At 39.2% G+C, this 13,487-nt stretch overlaps 2 protein-coding genes across 2 annotated transcripts; one reads left to right on the plus strand and one right to left on the minus strand.

Moving 5' to 3' along the window:
* Positions 1 to 3,975: 3,975 nt before the first annotated feature.
* On the plus strand, positions 3,976 to 10,495 carry LOC134817245 (uncharacterized). Its single transcript, XM_063826386.1, has 7 exons — positions 3,976 to 4,123; positions 6,697 to 6,840; positions 7,439 to 7,522; positions 7,754 to 7,825; positions 8,364 to 8,460; positions 8,699 to 8,857; positions 9,052 to 10,495. The coding sequence occupies exons 1-7, from the start codon at positions 4,098 to 4,100 to the stop codon at positions 9,196 to 9,198; spliced, it is 729 nt and encodes a 242-aa protein (XP_063682456.1). The 5' UTR covers positions 3,976 to 4,097; the 3' UTR covers positions 9,199 to 10,495.
* LOC134817246 (uncharacterized) lies at positions 10,461 to 13,052 on the minus strand. The gene is made up of 4 exons (XM_063826387.1): positions 12,788 to 13,052; positions 11,702 to 11,844; positions 11,390 to 11,512; positions 10,461 to 11,152 (listed from the first exon to the last, which is right to left on the minus strand). Exons 1-4 carry the CDS (start codon positions 12,933 to 12,935, stop codon positions 11,036 to 11,038), a joined length of 531 nt encoding a protein of 176 aa, XP_063682457.1. The 5' UTR covers positions 12,936 to 13,052; the 3' UTR covers positions 10,461 to 11,035.
* Positions 13,053 to 13,487: the final 435 nt, after the last annotated feature.

A 13,487-nucleotide genomic window follows, 5' to 3' on the forward strand; every position in this document is an offset into this window, starting at 1 on the left:
AAATTTTCCAGATTCCCAGATCACTTTGTCTCCATCCAGCTCACTCAAGATCAAATTCCCTCTGTTATTTAGTTCCAGCTTGGTTCCCCTGTTAACGCCACTAGTTTCTGCGTCCCATATTGGATCTCCATTTGAATCATACACAACCATGTTTCCATCTGTCTGGATCAATAAGTACGGATCAATCACATCCTTCTTTTCAACCTCTGTTAATCTTATTTGTTTTCTTTTACAATGTACGACGAGGTTGCCATCTTCCTTTACTTTTAACTTAATGACTCCATTTAAAGACGTTAGGTTTTCATCAGTTCCTATCTTGACATTATCTCCATTTTGCGTGCACTGGTTTTGTTCACATGAACTTGGGAGCCCACAAAGTATTGTCCATATGCTCTCCGATGTTTTTAGGTCGTACAGCACCACTCGATCTTCTAGTGCTTCTAACTTTACCCCGTCTGAATGGCCTCCAGTGCCACTGGTCCAAGCTGGTCCAGCTGGAGAACCATCATCGGGTAATTTAATGGCCAAGTTTCCATTTGCAAAGAAAGAAAGGTGGCCATTCAGTCCACCAGTTTTGCTCGACCAAGCCTCTTTCTCGTTGCATTCCATCACCAAATTTCCAGAATATTCCATCTTTAACACGACATTTTCCATTGGGGAAACTAACTTTTCGCCCGCGTCTAGATAAAAATATATCGGTCTATCTGAATCGTGGACCCAATCTCTGGTGCAGGATGAAACATCACATCGTTTCCTCTGACAGGCACCTTCGTCAGTCCCTTCTCCCGCACCCACAGTTCTACCATTTGGACAATTAGTGCAGGATGTAACTCCTCCTCCTTCGCTGTAAGTACTTTTAGGACAGGGCAGACAGTATATTCTGTCCACAAACTGACCTGGATCACAGTCACGTACGGTCTTCTTGTAGGCGATAATCTCCTTGGCCTGTATGCATGCTTGTTTGTCGTTATTTGCTGTTAGGTCTTTTTTTCTTAATTCCAGGACATCTCCGCAAGCTCTAGTGGATTGACATGATATTCGGTGATATTTGTCCAAGTCCTTTGAGAGAAAATCGTCTGTAGTTATATATCCACACGAGTACTTTGTGTACAATGTGCTGTCAATTACATATACTTCTGCTCCATCCATCCTTAATTCGTAGACTTTTTTACCGCCGAATGTGTATGGAACAACTATGACGGAGTCAATACAGGACAGTTCTTCAAATGAACCTCTCCACCAGACATCATTACTTGGCTCTGGTCCAGCATCTGTACACTCACTGTGTGCACCCTTACTCCAGTCTCCATCGATTGCTTGAGAGGCAATTTCATTTCCATACACCGAACTGAGTGACACTTCCTCGAATTCCACCGTTTGGAGCTGTCCAAAAACCTTCACCTCAGAAAGTCCGTGTCCCCAGCTATCCTCGTCAGTTAATTTAACCATGTTTCCTACTTTCCCTCCACAGTCTATGGTGTAGGTCTGAGCCTCTTGGTTTTGGTTATCGCTATCTCCTTTAGTTGAGTCCTCGATCTTTCCACATAATCCAACTTCCTGTTCCACGTTGATTTCACTGTTGAAGAAGACATACACGGCAGTTCCCTTGATTCTGTCACTACAGCACGTGTCCAATCTATTTGTTATCTTCACTTCGTAGATAGTTCTTTCCCCGGAGAGATAGAGATTCAGGAAGTTTCCGGCAACGTCTTTGTCTTTAACGCTGTAAAAGGTTTGATAATCACCATCGTAAGCTTTGGAAGGCTGAAATTCCTTGCTTTGGTCAGGGTTTTTGTCTCTGTACCAACTCTTTGCTTTGGAATCGATAATTTCGATCTGCTCTACTGTACTTAAATTCTCAGTTACCACCAAACTTAGGTGGAAACCCAGGAAGAAGATAAACCTCATATTTAGCGTACTAATACATTTCCTTGCTAACCACGGCGAGCAAATATAAACGTGAAAGTAGAATTGAGCAGTTGAGAGAAATGAGCAGTTAAGAGGTAAGTATTTGAATAAAGACACTGTTCAAAGCGCTTCGTGTGTTTAACTAATGCGTTGTTGTCTGCATCAGGCAGCTCTCCAGTGTGTCTCCCATGCTTTTACACGTTATACTGAGTATCCTAGGTTAGTTAACTAATGCGCTGTTGTCTGCAGCAGGCAGCTCTCCAGTGTGTCTCAAATGTTTTTACATGTTATATTTAGTATCCTAGGTTAACCCAACGACTAAGCTCGCTATTCTTGACGGCTAAAACTAATCTTTAGCTCAACATTTGAACACATCATTATGCTTGGTTATGGTAAAAAAATAAAAACATGGGTTGTAAAATCTTAAAATGTCCTTGTTGGGATTAGTCCATGCACCACGACACCACGAGTCACCAGTGATAAAACTCATTCTAGGTGAGTAGAAGGGTACAGTGTAACAAAGAGCCCCACAGCCCGGCCCGCTATGTGGACCGTGGGGGTGGGGGAGCAGAGGGGAGGGGAAATATTGGTAAAATGTTACGTTACTGTTAAAACCGATAAAACCGATAATTTTTCTGCTGAAGGAAAAAGCCAAAATGTTTTCCAAATTTCACAAAAAATAATTGTCGACTTTTATCACTGTTTATCAGTAATCTTGGTAAAGTACCACTTCCTTTCTCCTGAAAATATTAGAGCACCTGTTTTCTTCTCCGGCGAACAGTTGTGCACCAATTCTCCTCAAAATACTAGAGCACCAGTTTTCTTATCCTGAGAACAGGGGTGAACTTTCTCCAGAAAACAGTATAGCGCTAGTTTCCTTCTCCTGAGAACAGTAACGCACTAGTTCTTTTCAAAACAGTAGAGTACCGGTTCTCTTCTCCTGAGAAAAGTAGTGCACTAGTTCTCTTCAAAACAAGCTTCTCTTAAAGTCTTGAGAACAGTAGTGCACTAGGTAGTTTTCTTCAAAACAGTAGAGCACCGGTTGCCTTCTCTTGAGAACAGTAGTGCACTAGTTTTCTTCAAAACAGTAGAGCACCGGTTGCCTTCTCCTGAGAACAGTAGTGTACTAGTTTTCTTCAAAACAGTAGAGCACCGGTTCCATTCTCCTGGGACCAGCAGAGCATAAATGATTCAGTGAAGAGTTTCCTTCTCCTGTGGATAACTTGGAGCAACAGAATCCTTCTCCTGAAGACAAACCTTTTCTGGATTTCTACAGTTCCTACAGTTCTACAGTTCTATAGGTATAAAAATGTAAATAAACCTCTCAAGCTTACATCCAAGTAAACTACCTCTTCTATCATACTAGAAGACGTTTAGAACTGTTTCTTACATTACCTGGGAACACTGAACAAAACCACTCATATTTCCTTCAAATTTCATTGTATTGTGGCAGTATTTTCGGTAATTTCTAGTGAATTTGTATACCGATAAAAATATATTTTATCTAGATAAACAGATAATTACTTTTATAAACGAATTATCGGAGATAATTATCGGTTACGATTATTTGAGTGGATAGCCTAGTCCAGTTAAACATATTATCCACCAATTATCCTCAGTCTATTACAGACCAGCCTTATTGCGATAACTGGATAACACACACACACTTGCTAGAGTCTAAAGGGTGGGGTGTGTACCGTACCTATTCAGAGTGAGATCACGGCCCACAAACTTCACTGATCCAGATAAGAAACTCTAAAGAGCTGATGCGCACTGTATATTTAACACGTACATACTCCATGTTAACACGTGCACTGTATATTTAACACGTACATACTCCATGTTAACACGTGCCTATAATAATCCTTCTCTACCAGTACCAGGCTAAGTACCAGTCTATCAGAACTCTAATCTTAGCAATCGTAGCGGTGACCTAAGTGTTATCTGAAGAGTCTGCACGTTGTTCTGTTGTAGTTAGTGCATAACCATTGATATGCAGGGTACTTCCTACTGTAAGATTGTAGAGATTCACAGTTATCTTACAAGTGTTAGTGCAGACACCCTCCCTCAGTTCATAGGATTCATCTCTTTGTGTAGAGCATTAGTTTGAGTGTGTTACCATTATCACTATTAGTTGCGGCGTGCTGATTGATTGATTGAGTTTTTCGGTTATTTTTTGACAGATAACCATGGATAACGTGATGCGTAGTATACAGTAAGTTTAAAATTACAGATGAGATTTTCAACCGAATTGGAAATTAATTTGCCTGATCGCAATCTTCTTAATCCATTGTGCTGCAGGTTGATGTCTGTAACACTTGGGCTAACGGTTTTTCGAGACCGCACCTACACAATATTAATAAATCATCCTTCCTCAATTCTCAGCACATCCTAAATTCAATGATCCGTCTATTCTGATCTTTATTTTGTTATAGGTATAACAACCAGTAATTTTAATTAGGTTCGGCTATTTTCGGTCAAATTAAATTCTTTAAAAAGTCCTAGTTGGCACTTTGGTACCGATTACCGGGGTCGAATTACAGATCAAGGTGGCCGGAATTCGCAAAATTCCCATCAGGGCATATTTCGTCTCAACGTGGGAATGTAGAACAGCTGATAATGATAATAGTTCAACTCGATCGTGCTCGTTTTTCGGGAGAAGCGTATAGACATAGTTAATTCGTGACCTTCCTTTATTATACAAGACTAATTATTAGAATTTTAGATCCTTTTTGGACTCCTTTTACACCCTTTTTAGTTTATATGAGTATATGCGACCCTCTATAATTGTAGACCAACCTTTGTGAGAATACCAACAAGTTAAAACAAAAATTGTAACATTGAATAATGAAACAAATTCATGGCATCAATCTTCTAGTTCTAGCATATTCTTAAGTGTGAGCGTATTTGCAGGTTCCGTTGCTGGACCTCACTGTTCCACAGCCATCAGCGTCGGTAACCAATGCTGCTTTTATTCTTCAACAGAGACGTAGTCAGCATCGGTGTCGGTCTTTCCTGTTGATTTCAAGGTAGGTACCATTCCGTGTTTGTAGATCTGACAACCGTGATGTCCTCTGCCGGTGTAGAAGTATCCACCCCTTCCCCAAGCAGCACCCCAGGAGTTCTTCACGATCATAGCATCGCGAGTGTATCCTACAGCGGTGACAGCATGGTTTGCCCTCATTTTACAAGTGTTATCACGGATGATATTATCTTTGTATTTGAAGAAATCATCAGTGGCCTCGTATGCCACAGACACAGCACCAGAGTTCAGGGCACTGATCACATTGCTCTCTCCATCAGAGATAAACCTGCTTAAACCAATTTTGGCAGCCACGAGTCCGTTGTGAACTCTACTGTAAGAGCAGGCTCCATCTTTAGCCTTGTAGGGTACAGCAGCCAGAGTTGCAAGACGTCCGGTGTTCATGGAGTAGGCCCAAGCGTCGAAGTATAATCCTCCCTCGCATCCGTTTCTGTTGCTGTAGGTACAGTCGAGGTACTCTTGCTCAGCGAACTGCTTCATTTTTCCGGTCTGGATAGCATAGTTGGTCTCAACAGCTGCGACAGCAGAGAAAGCCCAGCAAGATCCACATTTACCCTGGTGCTTAACTGCTGCAACTTTGCCTTCGTTCCTCCAGTCCTTGGTGGAGGCAGCAGGGACAGAAGACAGGACAAGTTCTTCTTCAGGAACCGGGGCAGAGAGGGAAATGTTCAGTCCGAGGTGCTGTTGTTTCTCAGCAACTGTCATGGCTGTGAACTGGTTGATTCCTGGAGAAGTTAGGTTGTTAGTGCTACAAGGGTGTTACAAATTGTAAGTGCTACTTTTCAAAATGAGATGTTTATCTGAGACCCACTCGTGTTCCTTGTTGAGCCTGACGATCTGCTTCAGATCGTTCCTGAACAGCCTCAGTCTCATAGGTCTTTCAGAGAGAAAGAAAGCCTTGCCAAAGTTAACTGTGAACTTATTGAACAAGTTTTTGAGTTATCCAGGAGATTGAAGAACGTGCTCGTAGTCGATCGAAGCGGCGAGGCCAGCTAGGGTCAGGAAAATTAGAACCTTCATGTTGAGATGATATGTCGAATAGTGGTGAAGTAGAAGAGATGGAGGGGGTATTTATACTGAGCTCACGCAGTCAGGGTGCTCGTGGCAGATGGTGTGCGTCTATTGTTTTTAGTGTTACTTCCAGTTTTTAGCTCCTTCAAACTGCATTAGGCACAGCCTCCTTTTGAAGAAACCTTCTCTTTGTTCAATATGATTTAATTTAGACCGAGTCTCCTTTTCAAAAAACTTTATCTTCATTGAATATGATTTGATTTGTACTATCTTTGAGGATTTCATAGTTGCAAATCTTTTGTTCTTAACAATATTGGGGCTTGACTAGTTGATCAAGTGCCACAAAGAGTTATTAAAAAGTCTCACTTAGTCCTGAAAATTTCGATCAATAACGTTATGGTAGTTTAAAGGCAAAATAATGGTATTGGCCATCGATCACATTTTTGATTTTTGATATATTTTCCAATTTAAGGCCGAAATAGGCCTCTGAAAAGTGAAATGATTTTGAAAAGCAATGACCCAATTTCTTACTGATAAATGTAATCAATTATACCTAAATTGATAATTATACCTAAATGTATAATTATAACACCTTGATCGTGTGCAGAAGTTTTTTTCATTCTACACGATTTTAGCTCTTTTATCTATAAAATTCCGCATTACTAATTACTTAAGCAATGAATTTAAATCTCCCACCACTTCGATTACTATATTTCTAACAGACCCCTCTGCAGAATGTTTCTGCTACTGATAATATGCACGCTGGCTGGAAAGTACAAGGTTAGTCAGGCCCTAAATGCTGACCCTAACATCGACCTTATTGAGATTCAAGACTTCCAAACCCTACCAAACATCTGCAACGGCAAAGAGTGCCCCAAGTAAGTATTCTTATCGTGGTAGTGAGTCTGTACTGGTATATTTACGTGGTTTATAATTTGTATTGTCAAGATATGCACTTTGTAACAGTCACTATTTCAAAGTATTCAAAGTTTAGGTAGTGAAAGTAGTCTCACAATATTACATTGATCTTCTGATTCCTCTACAACTCACAAAAAATCCACCTGATCAATGATCGTGAGTGGAATTAATAGAAAATTAAATTGCTCTCGCCGTTTCATGATTTGTAACCGAGTATGTGGTACAATTTGTCTCATCGTTCAGACAAATTGAAGCACATACTCGGTTACAAATATTGAATCGGATAGTATCAGGTCAATCAATTTTTCTTCATTTGAGTGGGTCAAATTTAATTTTTGGGTCAAATTTAATCTTGTCCTGGCGATGGTGTAAAATGTAATTTCGTATCTCTTATATGTTTTAAAACAAATCCCCCTCCAAACATGTAATGAGTTCTCCGTTCGAATCATTACAAAAGTACAAAGTCGAACAAACGAAATCGAATCTAGCCCACTATAATTTTCTCAGTTATGTAATAAACGTGGCAAGCTAATAAACAAAATTTCAAATATTTGTCAGGTATTCAGGTGTGGACGATGTGCGACTTCCCTCCTCAGTAAAAATGAGGGACTATCCGGAAATGAACTGGATCTCATCAAGCAGGTTAATTATCAGTCTTTGTTAGTCATTCGTTAACAGCATTATGAAACCAATAACACCGATTGCATTTGGCGAAAACTGAAAACTTTTTTTTTGTGTTAATTACTAATCGGTAATCTGAATCAGTCGATTAACTAGTCAGTCCAACTAATCGACTGAAAAACATCGAACTGCAAATATGTTCTCCAATCCCTTTCATGGCAAAACTGAGGTAACAGCTGTATATCCCGCCAGATACGAGCCAGTTGATAATAGTTGTTTGGAGGGCTCTAAAGCCATGGTTGAATACTACGAGGAACTCTACAAGTGAGTCAGTCTGTCAGTTTATACTCTAGTTTAATCATAATCTTGGAAATGCTGCTTTTACCAAATTTCAAATTTGGTGAAATGCTGGCTGTGCGGTTCCAATAAGATACCCCTAAATCTGACCATACATTAGTAACCTGATCAGTGACACTCTACTTAAAATGCATAGAATGTGCTAATTTGTGTCTGGATTCCTCCTCTGTCATGTGTAAAACATATATTATGAGTTATTCCCAGCATCAAGTACATATGTGCGTGATCTTGAAGTGATTCAAGATGTCAGTCTCCAGAAGCAATCGAGGACTCGGAATGTGACGAGACTTTATCTTAAACGGGCTTTATGTTTCACCCACACTTTCCCCGCCTATCTATAGAGCTGTAGTCTATACTTGTCTAGTAATTAGTTTATCAGATAATATCTCCAAACTTCAAGACAAGGTATCATACTCTTCATCAAAACTTACCTTCCAAATCTGTCGAGTTAACACCCTTATAGCTTTATGATAAAGTCATAAACTTACACTCTCAAATTCTTCAGTTACTTCAAGGGAGTGAACACTATGGGTCTGCTTATGGAGAGGACTGTGCCTATCAGAATTATCGGGCAAATTGATCCCGATACTGAAAAAGTCGTCGTAAGTTCTTATTGTACCTCAACACTTTAAGCAATCGCGCTGTAAATTAAAATGCCTATCATGACTATTAATAGTATATATTAATATAAGTTAATATATTATTAATGTAAATGTTAGGTGTAATATTAATTTGGGTACTATGTTACGAGGATATTTTGTTTATGATATGGCTGGATTTTTTCATGGCATTTTCTTTTTACGGAGTTGAGCAAATTGTAGCTAAAAGTCTTATCCTCAGTATTGCCACCTGATGTTCTTCATCCCTGATATGTACTCCGTTAACGCTCCCGCCCCCCTTTCTGTTGGGATATTTGTGGGGCACAACTGGGAGAAGCGATGTTACGTGGTTGCTATCCATGGTAACTACAGTTGGAAACGTGCCATGAAGATTCACAAGGTAATGAGATTGCGGGACTGTTTCAAACCTTTTAGAACCAATAGTTTTACACATTGAGATATTGATCAAGACCGAAAACGTTATGTAGACCTACAAATTGTAGATTATTAGTTTTATTCAATTAAATTATTTTATAGACACTCAAGACAGCATATCCCGTTGTTCGATGATGTATATATTTTGAAATCTCGCAGGTTTTGAACAGCTTCCTGATAAGAAAGCAGGTGACCGGAGTTTCTGTGACCGAGCTTATACTTGATATCTACAGTGGTTACGGGGTTCCCAATTCCAAGAAATACAGTGAGCTGCTTCTCTGCATGAAGGTCGACGAATTTTATTGAGAAAACAAGACCTGAATAATTGAATGCAAAAACTGATCTTTCATTGAAAGATTGAAGGCGATCTAAGGATCCATGTTTATTTAATGACCCTGCTTTGATGTGATTTTGAGGAAAAAAGTAAAAGAGGAACGAATTCGCTTATTGTTTCAAATGCTGGTGTATGAGAAGATTAAAGATATTTGAGAATTTTGACACCATATTTAATGTCAGTTATACCACAGATCATTATTTAAGATCGATAGATACCAAGTTCGCATGTGCTGCTTAAAGATATCACTTCAAGTGCACTAGAAGCCTTATTTTCTTGCGTTCTTGAATTCTTCTTGATGACACTGATAAGGGATCGTTCAAAAGTTCAAATAGGGGTCGTTCACATATTACGTAATCAACCGAGGGGGAGGAGGGTTTTCAAATGATAACACTAGTGTAATTTTGACACAAATCACAATAGCTATGTGTAAAACTGATTACGGAGGGGGAGGGGGTTGCAAATTGTTCATAAGGTGATTACGTAATATGTGAACGACCCTATAAGAAGGGTTACAGAGCTGTTCAATACCGACTGTTGCTAACTTAAAGTAACAATGTCGATAGGGGAGGGGCCGCCGGGATGCAGTCCAATTTGGAAACAAGTCGCGACTTGATATGTGAACGATACTTTATTGATGTCGAACAATCACAATTTCGATCCCTCAATATTTTTATTATTTTAAAGATATTTCCAAAAAGTGCTTTAAATTTACAAGCTTTAAGTACAGCAAACCATACTCAGTGCTATTATTGAGTATTTACAATTTCTTCCATTTTTAGGCGAATTAATTGAATGTAGAGGAACTTTACCTTAGTGGTGTTGGTTCTACGGGCCAGTGCGCCCCGATATAAATCATGCTGACTGTTCCACGCTGACAGCTGTTGCTGAAAAGAGGATGTTGGGCCGGTCTAATTTGGGCAAAAAGGTTGCTGATGTGATAGTGTGAAGTGTGAATGAAGTGTGAACAATGATGCTGATGTTGATAAATAACAATTTGAATCCCAATGTTTTTTACTCTCAAGACATTTGTTAGAACTGCTTTAGTAACTTATGAAGTATTTATATAAGTATATAGCAAAGTATATTTAGTGGCCCTCACAGTTCTTTTCGCAAGAATTTTCTTAAAATTTGGGCGAGCGATTTAGTAGGAGCGTATCTTTGTATTTCCATATTTGGTCTGAAAATACGACATTTTGTTAATTCTACTGTTTCATAAAACTATTAAACTGTTAACTATTAAATCAATTTTTGATTATCACAAAATTACTTGATTAAAGTACTTCCTCAAATTGTCCGAAGATCTCTAACAGAACTAGTTGAGGTGATGTCATGTCTGCATGAACAAGCTCAGCTGGGTGGGGTGTAGGCCTGGGTTATTGCGGGGTTTTGATCAGGGCGCCAGGGGTTCTGTTTAGGCTAAGGTTGGGTTTAGGCTTTAGGGTTATGTTAAAAAGTGGGACTACATGTAAGGAATGGGGTACATAATCATCATATGAGATTAGATATTTGACAAAACCTCTAACATCACAAATATATAATACGTGATGTCCGAATAATTGCATTTTAAATACATCTACAGTCTACACCATGGTTACTATGGTTACTATGGTTAGTACATCACCATGGTAACTATAAATCCATTAAAGCATTAAAATCCCTTGATCAGGGTATTATGTCTGGAACAGCTCATTCCGTCCGCGACAGATTGTCTACTTTACGACAGGACTTGTTGACCAGTGTCACTTTTTGGGGTGACGTCCAGCGTTCCCAACTGATTGGAACAGTCACCGGTAGAGCTTGTTGCAGTCAGTGGTGGGCGTCTGGCGACGGTGGTCGAATGATAGTCATAGGTGTGAAGCTCACTGAAACGTAGAGGCTTCCACATTCGTTGATATCCGGCAGTGACAGCAATAATGCTGAATTCTGAAATTTAATTATTTCATGGATACGGCATAAACAAAGTTGAAATATTGGATTCACTTCTACTTAACCAAAACGTCCAAGCACATTTAAATTCAAACAGAAAAAACCTTAACGAAGTATATTCTGAAAATCAAATCCAGTCAGTAAATGAGAATCACTGCAATCATCACTATCACAATTATAAATATACCAAAATACTTTATCACTTATAACTGAATGATTTTGACTTATTCTTACCACTATGGAGGGTTTCTTGAATAAGTTGACAAAAGCACATCCTATCGTGTCATCCACCCCGATCATATCCTTGTCATACACCTCAAACGCTAGCTTAGAGTCGTTAATATCTGATAGAATGCACTGCAAAAGAAGATTGATTATAATTTAATTATAACAATACATATTTCTTCCGGGCGCGAAATTTAGGATTGGACGTTTATGGTTTAACGCGATGTATTTAAAAGCCATTATCTATTAATTCGTTATAAGTTCACGATATCTCCGTGACCTATATTTATAATAAAGCTAAGTGCCTGAGAAAATACCTACATGAACAGATTCCTCGAAGCGTGGAGAATCAGTTCCATATTTCACCACTGTTGTATGGATCTTTACCCTGTTAACCTTGATCACTACATACGGGTCTCCTTTACCAAATATGTCAGCTTTTCTTAAATTCTTCCCCGAGTGCACTGTAAATTGATAAACGCTATCAATATCAGCCATAATAAGGGTCGATTATCGAAAGACCTCAAATGTTAAATTAGTAGACTCCTTAATATTTTGGATATTTTGTAAAACTAAAACAAGTTAGCCTATCGTCCCCACTCCCGCGCCAGGCAACTTATTGAAATTGCATTGGTCGCTTTTTCTACAGAAATATATGAAGGTTTTGAAATATTGTTACCTTGCGCGAGAAAAAAGATTTCAACTTTAGGTGCAATAATTATTCCTTTTTCAAATTAATATCTTCATTCTTCAAGGAACTGTTAACTGTAGTGCTCTAGCTTACAATGAGTATCTTGCGCTATAATTTATTTCTTGACATATGTTGTCGGACATATTTGACTTATTAATTCATATTTGAATACCGGTCCTATTTTTATCAAATTTTGAACCACTGCACCTAAAATTCGATGTGTAAAATAAATTCGCGGGAAAACTTGCTATCTAGTAGTGACTGTGACTGTGACTGTGACTGTGACTGTGACTGTGACTGTGACTGTGACTGTGACTGTGACTGTGACTGTGACTGTGACTGTGACTGTGACTGTGACTGTGACTGTGACTGTGACTGTGACTGTGACTGTGACTGTGACTGTGACTGTGACTGTGACTGTGACTGTGACTGTGACTGTGACTGTGACTGTGACTGTGACTGTGACTGTGACTGTGACTGTGACTGTGACTGTGACTGTGACTGTGACTGTGACTGTGACTGTGACTGTGACTGTGACTGTGACTGTGACTGTGACTGTGACTGTGACTGTGACTGTGACTGTGACTGTGACTGTGACTGTGACTGTGACTGTGACTGTGACTGTGACTGTGACTGTGACTGTGACTGTGACTGTGACTGTGACTGTGACTGTGACTGTGACTGTGACTGTGACTGTGACTGTGACTGTGACTCACCTGTTATCTGAAGAAGTCCTGATTTACACGGTTCCGGTAAAATGGTGGTCATGTCCTCCTCTTCGACCACTTCTTCTTTCACGGTGCTAGAAGTTAATGTAAATCTTTCAAACAATTTGTCAAACATCTTCCGAGAGCAGCAGAACATCGAAACAATACAAAATTTCAGCTGTAAAGCATCAACAGGCTGATACTACCTACAGCAAAATGATGTTATTCAAGTTCCAAGAACAGAAGAATACTCCAGGGGCTGTGTGTACCTTAATGTACCAACTTGAACTATAAACCAGCACTCTCTTTAAACATTCAAACACACCATTCTATGGTGTCGAGACATTCGTCAACATTTTTAGCCAAATGTTGATGTATTAATGCTTTTAAGCTCAGTAAGTGTACCGATTTATAACGATACTGAAAACTTTTGGGATTAAATATAGAAAAATTAAGATCATACATATAGTCTTCCATAAGAGCGACGATCAATGTACGTTTTAATTAGGGCTAAGTTTTTTTCATCGCGTAAAGGTTGAAAAGGTGCAGGAGACCACCTAGACCACGATGGCATGCAATACTACTGCTACATGTTACTACTGCTACATGCAATACTACTGCCACATGCTACTAATACTTTTACGGTAAAACCGGTCAATGTTCAATTTTCCGCAAAGTTTGGGGAACAATAAATAGCAGGTACTGTAAA

Source organism: Bolinopsis microptera, chromosome 6 (genome assembly GCF_026151205.1).
Source record: "Bolinopsis microptera isolate Bmic1 chromosome 6, MBARI_Bmic_1.0, whole genome shotgun sequence".
Classification (NCBI taxonomy): Eukaryota; Metazoa; Ctenophora; class Tentaculata; order Lobata; family Bolinopsidae; genus Bolinopsis; species Bolinopsis microptera.

Excerpts from the sequence above, each read along its gene's own strand:
- LOC134817245 (XM_063826386.1), top strand. The coding sequence starts at position 4,098 with ATGGATAACGTGATGCGTAGTATACA. Across the intron at positions 4,124-6,696 it reads AACGTGATGCGTAGTATACA|AATGTTTCTGCTACTGATAA; the intron begins GTAAGTTTAAAA and ends ACCCCTCTGCAG. Across the intron at positions 8,461-8,698 it reads CCGATACTGAAAAAGTCGTC|TATTGCCACCTGATGTTCTT; the intron begins GTAAGTTCTTAT and ends TCTTATCCTCAG.
- LOC134817246 (XM_063826387.1), bottom strand. The coding sequence starts at position 12,935 with ATGTTCTGCTGCTCTCGGAAGATGTTTGACAAATTGTTTGAAAGATTT. Across the intron at positions 11,845-12,787 it reads AGGACTTCTTCAGATAACAG|TGCACTCGGGGAAGAATTTA; the intron begins GTGAGTCACAGT and ends ATCAATTTACAG. Across the intron at positions 11,513-11,701 it reads GCTTCGAGGAATCTGTTCAT|TGCATTCTATCAGATATTAA; the intron begins GTAGGTATTTTC and ends CTTCTTTTGCAG.